This window comes from Sitodiplosis mosellana, unplaced genomic scaffold, assembly GCF_009176505.1.
Source record: "Sitodiplosis mosellana isolate CC-2019 unplaced genomic scaffold, AAFC_SMos_1.0 Smas_scaffold_6162, whole genome shotgun sequence".
Taxonomy (NCBI): domain Eukaryota; kingdom Metazoa; phylum Arthropoda; class Insecta; order Diptera; family Cecidomyiidae; genus Sitodiplosis; species Sitodiplosis mosellana.
This window is the reverse complement of record NW_022601403.1, coordinates 2,933,062-2,945,681: the sequence shown is the minus strand read 5'-3', so window position 1 is coordinate 2,945,681 and position 12,620 is coordinate 2,933,062. Positions and strand designations below refer to the sequence as shown.

Sequence of the window (12,620 nt, the reverse complement as noted above, 5' to 3'; positions counted from 1 at the left end):
ATCGCCGGTATTTCGATTTTCAAAAGCGTTTTCAGACCCGTGAACAAAAACAAGCGACAATTCCCCTTTGCTTCACTGAAAGCAGAAAGAAAAAAAACAGACAAAAAAACGAAGAAAAAACTTGGAGAAAAAAAATTCAATGCAGCTTAAAGTCGACAAAAGTGATCTGCCTTCGCATAGTTAAACATTACCAGTTATAGCATTGTGTGTGCATGCGGTTGTGACGGCGTACACACGGTGTGTTTTTGGGCCCGACATCATCAATGAATAATGCATATCAGGTTCAGTATTCGTTTGGCGATCACACCGTAACGATGCGATGTTTGTGGTTTCTCTCGCTTGTATGCCATAGCTCTGTGTTCAACTGATTGTCTGATCGATCGCGATCTTTCTTCGGACTGTGTGTTGATTGAACGTGTGGCTTGAAGCGCGTTTATTAGACGAACGAACAAAAACGAAAAAAGAAGAGAAATAAATAAATAACAACCAACAGTGATGACAACTCTAGTCGATGACGATTGTGACTGTTATTATCTAGCTGTGTTGCACTGTTAAAACCGAAAGCAGATGGTGGAAATTTTGGCCATTTACGCAAATTTGGTACGAGTTTTGTGTTACTTACAATTGCAATTAATTGTGTGTGCGCTGAAAAATGTAAATGAGTGTTAAAAAAATGCACATCAAACGCCGTATCCGTGTGAAAAATGTGTATTCTTCATTGAAATACTGAATAATTGGTGAATTCTGTGCCGTTGAACTAGAGAATTTGGTGCGCAATTTCTTCTTTTTTCCACTTTTGTCGTGTGATCGATTTTCGCAATCGTCGTCGTCAAAGTGTCACATTTGTGTGCATCACAAGGACTACGATAAACATCGAAATAAAAAGGCCAAATAAACATCACCAACGGATGAGAGCAACAACAGAAAAAAACGGAGCGAAAGAGATAAAGCAGAAAAATCTTTGATCGTTGTTAAGCCATCGGTGTTGTTTTCTGTTCAATTCATTCTCTGTTTTTTTTTCTCTCCCGATGTTGGATTTGTTGGTTGTTACTGGTTGGAGCCCGTGTATTGTGTGGGCAGATATAAAGGTAGATAGAGGTGTAAGCGATAGTGAGCCGCGTCGTTATACCGAATAAAAAATATACGAGGTTCAGAAACCGACGCATGGATTTCTTGAAACTGCAACACTCAGTTGTGTTTTTTTTCTTTCTTTCGTCGTCATCATTCTGTGGTTTTGGAACACACCACTTCCATCGTCTTATTTCATATTCATTGAATAAATTATTCAAAACACACACACACACACACACACAATGAGCAAGATACATTGTTGACATATCCGTCGAAATTTGGACCGTTGTTCCTTTTCGACGCCGAAGACGACGAAGAAAAAAAAATGAACAAACGGGCAAAAAACCTTTGATTTCATTTTGATTTTCATAACATGTACAATTTTACCAAGTCCGTTTGTTTTTTGCGGTTCGTGTTAGGTTCTGTCGCGGTCGTCGTGATCATTATTTTTTTCGGCACATACACATAAAATGGTCATATATTGCAGTTCATTGCAATGCGCCATGCATGTCAATGAGCCGCCTAAAAATGAGATCATTTGAAGGGGAAACAGATCTCGATGTGATCTGTGCACGATACAACAACGCTCAGAATAGAGAAGCGAACACACACATACACACGAAAAAGTCACGACACACCGAAGAAAAAAAAATGATTGTTTTGTCGAACGATGTTGGCTGGCGAAAACGTGCTAAACAACAAGAATTATTTATTCTATAACTGTCTTTTCCATAAAGCACGATTTGACTCTGATTGTTTAATTGCAAGCGTTTTCTTTTCTTTTCTCTCTTAGGATGTGTTGCCGAGTGTTGGAGTTTTAAAGCCGAACATATTCATCATAGTTCAAATGTTGTCATACCTCATTTGATGGAACAGTTTGGTTGCTTTTTTTTTGTAAACAACAAGAACATCTTTTGAGCAACGAGAAAGACCCCACAAAACAACAACATCAACCATAATAACAACGAAGAATATCGAGAGAAAGAGAAAAAAAAGCACAAAGAAAAAGTGATTTCAATAAATAATGGTAAAATGCGATCATTAGTGCGTAGGTTGGAACCAAAAATGTGCTAGCGCGTTGTGTGTTTGTGCAGCACCACAACTCGTCGAGGGCACGAGCTCATTCGATGTTGTATCATTTCCATCTCGATGTTGCTTCAAATTGTTTATTCCGTTGAATTTGGCTCGACAATCTTATCTTGCTTGCGGATTCATCAGATTCTATGTGTGTGTTTTTGGTTTCAATCCCGCATTTTGCTTTTGCTTTGTGCTTGCTTCATAACAAAATAAGAGTCTTGCGCGCGTCTGTGCAGTGAAAAGTGATTGATGAATAAAAACTATTGTCATTCGTTCGATGAAATTGTATAAGCAAAACCGAAGGAGAAAAAAAAGAACGACTTGATGGTACGCATTGTGTGTGAGCGCGGTGTTTTGTGAAGAAATCTTTAGTTGGAACACGATTCATCAGCCGAATTTGGTTCAGCGCACCGATTTGATCATTGTTCAGTGCTTTCAAACCGAAAAACATAAATAAATAAATGAATATCAAGTTGAGAAAAGAGAGTGAAAGAACAAAGAGACAACTCAAAAAGACAACTGAATTTGTTTATGGTGAAAATAGCGAAACAAATCACTGGTTTTTTTTAAAGTTTAAGTTAGTGAATTTCTAATTTAGCGAAACGTCTATTTAGTCGCCGATTCATGCGACAAATGGAGAAAAAAAACAGTTGAAATGAAACCGTAACAAGACCGATGTGTAGTTTGAAAAAAGGCCAAAATGTTACAAGTTGAACTGAATAAAAATATGCGTTTCGCATTCATACTTGAACGTTAGCACCGATTGAGTTGCGACTTGAGCTCGATCAACGCGTGGAGACGCTAAGAGCGAGAAGGGGAGAAGGAAGAGAGAGAGAGAAGGAGAGAGAGGAATGGAGAGAGCAAGCGAAGGATAAAAAAAAACTGATCAAGCACAAAGGAGATTGAGAAATTTCTACCGGAGCGTCGAGCTAGCGACATAGAAAGAAAGAACGAAGGAGATCAATCTAGCCCGATAGAGAAAGCGAGTGATCGATAGAGAACGTGATCTATTGAATGTGAATCGAAGTGTAGTGTGTCGAAGTCGTTACCCATTCAACAATAAATATTTTCTTCAATAAGGTCAACATGTTAAAAACCAGGTGAGTAAAACATAGACACGCCCTTGCCGAAAGGATTCCATTCAAATGCGAATAGATCAGAAAGTGAAAGAAAAAAATTGGCAAAATTGAATAAAGCAACCGTAATAGCAACAGCCACAGCAACAGCAGCAAGAAGGTGACTTTGATTGTCGAATCGAAGTGACAACGGCACCTTAATGTGTTATTTATCATATTATTATTTTTTTCTTCTGCTGCTGCTGCTGTTCGTTGATTCTTGCTCGCGCCAGAATTCTGCGGGCACTCACGACACAAGCGGAAATGTATTCAACGATTTTATGTTGTTGTTTTGTCTCTTTGCCGTACAAAAGAATAGCAAGCGATAAATATATTTTATTTTTACTACGCGAAGCAGCCGCAGCAGCAGCAAAAAAGTGACTGCATCTTCATCGTATAATGGAAAATAGCTCTTTTTGCCCGTTCATCGTTGTCAAATGCTAGAGTAAACATTAACACACTCCAGTATATCCATACACGAAATCGTCCAATTATAATGTTCCATTGTTTTCGCGTTACGCGATCAGAATATTTCATTCAATCGACGAGTTAGCCCGGTTCAGTATTGTTGTGTTAAAAATTCAAACGGCCAGGTAAAAATGTCGGTGTGAGTGAGTGTCTCTGTTGCGCCTACATCAAACATCAAACACCAATTCGGAAACGAAAGAGGCTCGATGCAAAAAACAAAACCGAGATACACACACACACACACGGCCAAACAGCAGCAGAATCAATTGAAAGTCGGTGCGCTTAGTAAACAGCGCGTCATCATTACCGGCAATAACAATGCGAGAAGCACAATAAGCGCACACAGCACACATACACACCATTTGAGCATTCGAACAAACACCAAACCTCGAATTATGTATAAAAGAATCGGAAATGGGTTTTGTTCTCTTCATTCAGCCATACATCGCATTCCCATCCATCTATTGGCACTTTTTCTCTCTTACCACGCACACTAGCGCACATTTTTCTAAATTAATCGCGCTGTGTCGTCGTTTAAATGGACATGGGCTTTTAGCTAAGAGACAATTGAAGAATGGACAAACAATAGATGACTCTATTCTCTTCTCTCTTTTTTTTGCACTCGGATACGATGACACTGTGATTTTTCCAGTGTTGGAACAAACAAACATGCCCCAGCTATAGCGAAATTCTATAGATGGTATTTTGTGGTGTGTGTGTGTGTTTGTTGTGTGCCGTATTGTTGACAATGATTCGATGTTACACGCCTTGCAACCAGAATTGCATTCTTGATCTCTTGCACTGTAAATGAATGTTATTTGTTTGTCCACTTGTTTGATTAAACTGTAACTGAATCTGGTCTGCACAAGATTGATTTTCGTTGTTGCACAATGTAGAATTTTTTTGAAAAGACGCAACGGAACAGACAGTGTCTGTCAGACACTAATGCTGTGTCTAGACTCAAATGAATGCTTGCAATTAAAATTTCTTCATAAAAAATTTTAAAAAAAATAAAAATAAAATTCTGAATAGGTAAATTTTTCGGTTTGTCTCTGTGAATTGTGTTCAGAGTAAAACGACAATTAGGCTAACTTGGCTAGTTGAATGGATCTTCAAGACACACTAGCAAAATGAAGAACGAAAATCGTCAAAAAAACACCTGAAAAATGTCATTAAAATTGAATCTGCAACCAACTAGCTAAATTGGAATGCAGCTCAATTTGAAGCTGATTATTTAAAATGCAACTCAGATTCTCTTCCGTGTTGTGATGAATTCCGTGTTATTCTGTACATGTTGGACTTTTGTGACTGAATGATTTTGAGCGATTTTCGTGTGGAAATAAATCGTTTGGCAAGAGAACAAGCCTCTAATCTTAAACACGCAACTTTCTCGACATTAGTAATTCATTAAGTTTTGTGACAGAGTGAACGTTGGCTCATGTGCGCACGCGCTCACGCGCATACACGGTGTGGTGTACGTGGGCGAGACTTGTTCTTTCAACAAATACACTCACTCACTCACTCCACTCGTTCGCTCGTTCACACACACACACACACACACGCACGTGTGATATTTTAGTGCCATTTATTGATGGTTTATGCGGAGCAGAGAATATGTGGCCAATTGGCTGGGTTTTTGAATGCTTGATGCGCCTTTCAATGAAGGGGGGAAAAATATCTTCATTGTTACCGCTGAGCACAAATTCCGAAATGGTCTCATTAGATGTTTACCATCCATTACGAGAAAGAAAAACAAAAAAAAAAAACTGTGCTATATCGATAGATGATGCCAGTTTCAACGAAACATCTGGCTTTAACACACCAATCATCCAACGAGGAGAAGAAAAAAACGGAGAGAGAGAGAGAGAACTGCATTAATGAATGTTGCGTTCGATCAATGTGCGGTGCGCGCACTTCGACTTGAGCGCGCTTGCTCATTCATTCTCTCATTCACATTCGGAACACCATGTAATTTGCGTAGGTTATGTGAGTTGGATATAATTGAAAAATGCTTAATATTATTATTGAGGTAACTCATTTTGAGTGGGACACAACATCTTGACATTCTTTGGTGGTTTTTTCTTTCTTCTTCTTCGCCATCGCGTCGTTAAGAAAATCATCAAGATGAAGCAAGACAAAAAGAGAAAAAAAAAGATCAAGATATAAAAAGAAACAACAACAACACAAATCGGATTTTGTAATATAGAAGTCAGTAAAGTATTTATTTATGGAATCGATCGAAGAGGTTTGGCGCAATGTTTAGGAGAATAAAAGGCTCGATTTTTTTTTGTTATTTCGATTAAAAAGCCAGCGAATTGGTCACAATTTACTGATTAAGAAGATTTCCATTTGAAATGAGCCCAACCACCGTCATGCAATCTCATAAATCACCAACAAACAAACGGAAAAAAAAAATATTCATCGACGAATGAAGTTATCAATTTTTTTGTTGTTTTGTTATTCGTTGCTTCTTGGACTTTTTTTTCAGACTTTTAAACGGTTTAAATCAAAGAAAAAACCTCTTGTTCATCTTAAACCATATATATATGAATTTCATTGGGTATTTACGTTTTGTTTTATTTTCAATCGTTTTCGATTGCATGTGTTTCGTTTCAGTTTGCATCTGTTAAGTGTGTTGCTGCTAGTCATTTGCTGTCGCGTGCATTCGACGAACATAAATGAGCCGTTAATTGATGCCCAACATACACCGGCGATTGATTTGTCGGCGCATGGGCACCGTGTTGTCATCAACCGTATCATTGAAACCACTGTAAATACTAGGCCACAATTAAACCAAAGCTTGCGAGTAAATGCTATAAATCATGCCATTGCCGACACCGATGATGATGATGATGACAATGTACAAAAAATGCCCAACGAATGGCCAAACACACTGGCTACCGTTAAACCAATTACCAAATCAATGAAATCAATCGAAACCACATTGAACGCTGCCAAATTGTATAATAAAAATGATTTGCGCAAGCGAAAAATTAAATCGACCGGCATCGATCCCTATGCGGATTGGAAGTGCCCTAATATCAGCGAAAATAGCCGATATTTGGAATGTGGCTGTGATATACCACAAACACTACGGTGTAGCGGTGATATTCATGGACTGCAACAAATTGCGGACGGTTTAAGAAATACCAGATACCCGGTGTCATTACTCGATTGTACACTCAAAAATGTCACATTTTTAAGTGATGCACGCATTTTTGACGGAGTCTCATTACATGGCCTGGTGATATCGTCAGGTGAAATTAAACGCGTTCATCGACAAGCATTTTTAGGCATGAAAATACCATTACTTGAACTTGGCCTACCAAATAATGCACTCTCATCCGTACCATCACAATCATTGGCGCCACTCATCGCATTGGAACGCCTGGTTTTATCCCAAAATCGCATTAAATACTTGGACGCATCCGATTTTTTGGTGAGTTTTCATTCCAGATGTGATGTCGTCTGTTTTTTCGTTTAAAAATAAAAATAAAAAGTCAGGCCCGTAGCCAGAAGGGTGCGTGGGGTGGCGGAGCGAAATGCTTGAATATGAATAATCGTGAAGCAAATATAATTCATGGAATTGAAATTAGAATGAGTTACATTACGTTCTTCAATAGTATTAGTCAACACAAGAAAACAGCCGAACGATACACTACCAAACGAATTGCCGAACGACTTCTGAATTTTGTTTTATTCCATCTTCTATAATGACTTGATATTGAGACCTATAAAATCATTCTCGATATGCTTTTGTTTATAACGAATATTTATCGTCTGCGACATTTATTGTTTACATATATTCATTCAAAAACCAAAATTCATTCCCATGCTCTTATTCTTGAAAAGAGTGTTAGATTTATTGGAGCCAGCCAATAAATTGCATCAGTCGCGAGAAATGATCTACGTCAGAGCAATCCCACTGATTGATTTGGTCATCGAGGACATAAAAAAGTTACAAAATAAAAAAGTTTCAACGAATTTGAAACTAAAGCAACTGCATTTATGGTTGAAAATGATTTGCCGCTAGTCCAAGATAGCTGAAATCGACGACAGTTGAAGAAAATTTTACAATAAATCAAGGGAAAATTAAGTTTCAGGATATTAAATATCAAAAATTTTCTATTGAAAAATTGAAAATTACGCGCCACCCCAAAAATTGGTCATGCCGCCCCATACAATCAATCCTGGCTACGGGCCTGATAAAAAGTCACCGGTTTCGTTATTCAAATCGAAAGTCATGACCTTTTTATTCAATATCTTCTGGTTTTCTTCGTGTTTTTCATTATTAGATGCTTGAAAATCTGAGCTATTTGGAACTGAGTGATAACAATATTTCGGGCATTTCGCAGCGAGCATTTTTAACATTGAAAAAACTACAAACACTTAAGCTGAACGGAAATCGGTTGGAAATCGGCGACAATTTGCAAGCAATTGGCCAGTGTGTTAATTTGAAGTAAGTGTTTCCTTTGTGATCGATCAAAGTCAAGCGAGAAACGATAACGTTTGAATAGATTATTTTCCAAGGTGCAGAAAGAGATATTCTTTTTTGGGTGGCGGTCATAATCTCCCCGACAGACAGCTATGTATTATAAACATATTTGAACATACACATTTTGTCCGATCGTCTGGGAGATTATGATCGCCACCCTTGTTTTCATCTTTATGGTTTATGGGTGAGATCGAAAGGCGAGTATGCATATTCAAAATAGATGTGCAGTTTTTTCCATGGATTTCATAGCCGACAAACTCGTTCGATTTCACTCATAAACCTGCAGTGCCTTTCCTTCCCTAGGATTCTTCTAGGATGAAAAAATTACTAAATTGAATCGTTTATGATCATTCACTTGCAGGGAATTGGATTTATCATCGAATTTACTTCGTGGACCTTTAACGCGGAATCTGTTGCCCGTACTGAAATCATTGGAGTCATTGAATTTGGGCACAAATCTATTCACCAGCATTTATACGGGTGCTTTTGAGAATTTCCCCTTTTTGACCAGACTCACGCTGCGTCACAATCAAATCGATGTGCTGCAAGATCATTCATTTTCTGGTCTGAATTCACTGCAAACGCTGGATTTGAGCCACAATGGCATTGTCGCCATATCAGGTGCATCGCTGAAGCACTTGTCTCGGTTGCTAGTCTTGAATTTAACACACAATTTTCTAAGGTATGTAACCGTTCTTTTTCTTGTCGATGAAGTCAAAAGGTTTGTTTTAAAATCAAATTGGTTCAAAGTTTAAACAAATTAAACTTTAAATACAATTTTCCTATCGGGCATTGTGTCATACCAAATAATTCTCTCTATGCACGACATGGGAAAAGTAATGATGGCCATTGGTCATTTACCCCTTGACCAAATAAAGAAACAATACTAAACAATTCATTGAAAAAAAAGTATAATTTAAGCAAAAGAAAAAGAGAACGTAAAATCAAAAGTCAATATTGTTCCAAAAAAAATTTCTTCTTCATTCACAGAGCTTTGACCGCCGATCTAGTGACGCCGTTGCCATCGTTGAAAGAGTTGCGCGTCGATGGGAATGACATATCAATGGTGGCCAAAAATGCATTCATCAGTGCAAATGCTCTTGGGACTTTATCGTTGCGCGATAATCCATTGTCATGTGATTGCTCGTTGAAGCCGTTTGCCGAATGGATGTCGAAATCTAGCATTTCAGCACAGGTATTACAGGTTTTCTTTTCACACCTCTCATCTTTCAATAAATCGTTGTTTTTTTTTCTCAATTAATAATTGACTGGTTTTATGATAATAAGTCGAAAATAGTTGCCAATTATTCTCTGATTATTAGAAAACCTGTCAATTTTAAAGATTCCATTTGAAATTTAGTATTATTTTATTGTTCGCTATTCCATAATTCAGAATTATTGTAATTTTTTTTTAGTTCGATATAACGTTGTGTTTGTCTTATGTTTCATATAAATACTTTTCGATTCATTGTCTATCGTGTAGGATCAATTGAGTGCTGTTTGTGCGACTCCTCCCCATTTAGAAGGTGCGACACTCCAGGAAATTCCATTGGATTCACTTAACTGTGATGGTAATGTGAATCGCAACAGCAACGCAAATGTACTGCATCAACTTGAAATCCGAGCCAAGCAAAACAATTTGACATTCGTTAACAAATTCAGCGACGACGTAAGTTAATTAGTTACTCAATTAATTGGCTATTATCGGTATTGTCATAAGTGTGGATGCTCTTGGATTTGATAAAATCATGTGTTTTTCTAATTTGGAAGTTTTTGATCGTGACTTTAAATCTAGACTTGTATAGTGTCCAATTAGAGTGGGTCAACTGAACGATTTGTTTTTTTTTTTCAATTTATTTCGAAAACGCGATATTTTTTTCATTTTCTTCTACAGGTTTTCATCTATTTGACTTTCGATAGATCCAAAAATGAGCTCGAAGGCCAAAATGACCAATTAAATTATGATAAAATTTACAAATTTTCTTCGATGGCCTATTCAAAGTTCCATACCAGAAAGCATGTAGAAGCTGCCTTATTTCAGCTCGTAATGGGTCAAGACCAAAATTTAATCTATTTCAAACAGATGGCTAGTGATTGTTGAGCTAATTACGTTAGACTTTGTCTTGAGGGACATTTTTTTGTCTGGGAATTTCGTTTCCGCGGCGTTCCTCTGGGTTGCATTTTTAAGGGAAAAATGACAATTTCTCTGACGACTACATGAATTCTTCAGAATTCGGAACTTTTTTTTTAGAACAAACAAATTTTTATCCATTTCAAGAAGAGACACGATTATTATCTTATGGCGTGGGAATTATGCCTCTTAAGATTTAATATACCACCTGTTTCTTTGAAGACTATTTCCAAAATTCCAAACTAATATTTGCGTTTTTTTTTTGCAGATAATTTTGAAAAAGATACACTTGTCGATGGATTACGGATTGATAATTACCTGGAGTGTAACGTTGAACAGTGCGAATTTTACATGTGATGCCATTTTCGTGTACAAAGAATCAAAATGGAATGAAAGCCTCATGGAAAATCTACCGGTATGACGATTCCAACAATGACTATTTTTTGTTCTTATCCATTTTAATTTAAAAAAATCAATACTAAATGTTTCGAATGGTATTTCTTCGATTGATTTGTGTACATTCCTTTAATCGATTGAATCATTTCAATTTTCCTTTGTTTAAAATTTACAAAGAAAGGTTGAAATTGGTACGCACAATTGGCGGTGTCAAATTTGATGCCTATAGGCCTAACTGCTGCCATATTATACTGACGTAGTAAATGTCAATTAGTGTGAGTAAGCAGTGGTCACTGAGAAGGTTGCATGTCACCGCCAAAATCTCTATCGTACTTTCGTTTCAAGATAGTTTCAAATGATATGAAAACGATTCCATTTTTTTATTCTTTAATACGCTTATTTCCTTTTCAAATGAGTCTAATTTCTCTTGATCTAACTTGGATAATTTTCCTCTCTTCCCTACAATAGATGCACTGCGAGAGTAATAAAATGGGGAATGAGAATATTGTGAGCGTGATCTTGTATGATGCGACGCAATTTGCGATTGGTGATAAATATCGCTTTTGTTTGGTGTTGGTGCAAAAGAGTGACGATCAACGAGACTTAGTCGTTGGATGTTCAAACATAACAAAATTGAAGCAAATCGAAAATGTGTTGGTAACGGATCGGAATGCTGATCATTTTGCTGTGCCGGTGACCATTTCACCAACAACCACAAAGTTCGAAGTGGAAACGATGCAACCGAAATTGAGACAAGAAGAGGATGAAATGATCTCGGATATTTCATCGTTTGAGAAAATTTCCGATCAAATACAAACGGAACGACAACAAATTCAGCCAATTGAATACACAAGCATTTATCGTGGCACGGAAATGCCAACGACGGTAAAAACGATTCAGGCGCCAATCGAAACGGCATACGCCTCCCAGCTGATGAATCATTTTAACGATGGCCTAATGCCAAGTCTAAGCATTGGTGTGCTCATCACCAGTGTGTTTGCATTCATTTGGGCGGCCACCAAAATTACACATCATCGACGATCCATACCGTCGACGGTATGCTATGCAGCCGCCGATCAACATTCCGTCGACATCGAAAACAGCAATCGCTACCTTAAACTTCAGGCCACAACGACATTATAACAATTGATCGAGCAATTGCCATTTGAATTTTTTTTTACCAACAAATGAAATGTGATAGACAATTTTCCTCTTTTCGAAACATACCACAAGCAGCACAGCTCGTTGCACATAATTTATAATGTTTTTTTTTTGTACATGAAAAAGAGAAAGAAAAATACGACCGCAAAATATTAAACTAATTTATCGAAACAGGACGCGACCTTAGATTTATAAGAGATTCTATTTTGCTCACGAATAAAGTATTTGTACCGTTAAACAGTGACGTTTTTTTTACTCCGTCTTGCAACTGAAAATACAAATTTGGCTAATTGGTTATGAAATTGGAACGTATGCCAACAAGTGAGTGCACAATTCAAGGTGTTAAACGGTGTGCTACAATACCTGCATAGGAGGGGAAATGACAAAAAAGAACTTCAAATGCCAAATGTTAACCATTCAGTCGATTTTCTAACGGAAACCTGTCAAATGTTGTGAACCATACGAAATTGCGATTGGCTTTCTTGAATACGTTGGAAAAGTAGAGTCAATCGTCTAAGTGGAGCTTCAACAAAGCTCATTTAACAACAGTGGAGCTTGAATGAAGCTAACAAGCTTGGTGGAGCTTGAGTTGAAGTGGAAAATTGCAGGTTCTGCCTAAGAACATGAAATAAAAATCACAAAAATGAAGATTGAACGCAAGTGTTTGTTAGAAAGAGTTTTAAGCCTGCTAGAGCAAAGAATCGTG

The 12,620-nt window shown here is 37.4% G+C and overlaps 1 protein-coding gene across 2 annotated transcripts; it reads left to right on the top strand.

Moving 5' to 3' along the window:
* Positions 1–281: 281 nt before the first annotated feature.
* On the top strand, positions 282–12,152 carry LOC129574411 (slit homolog 3 protein-like). 2 transcript variants are annotated; one of them, XM_055456420.1, is made up of 9 exons: positions 282–600; positions 1,865–3,248; positions 6,348–7,170; positions 8,027–8,190; positions 8,588–8,908; positions 9,217–9,421; positions 9,710–9,895; positions 10,626–10,772; positions 11,222–12,152. In XM_055456420.1, exons 2-9 carry the CDS (start codon positions 3,235–3,237, stop codon positions 11,894–11,896), a joined length of 2,535 nt encoding a protein of 844 aa, XP_055312395.1. In that variant the 5' UTR covers positions 282–600; positions 1,865–3,234; the 3' UTR covers positions 11,897–12,152. The 2 variants fall into 2 exon arrangements, with proteins under 2 accessions (XP_055312395.1, XP_055312396.1); XM_055456421.1 differs by lacking the exon at positions 282–600 and adding an exon at positions 1,738–1,759.
* The last annotated feature ends 468 nt before the right edge of the window (positions 12,153–12,620 follow it).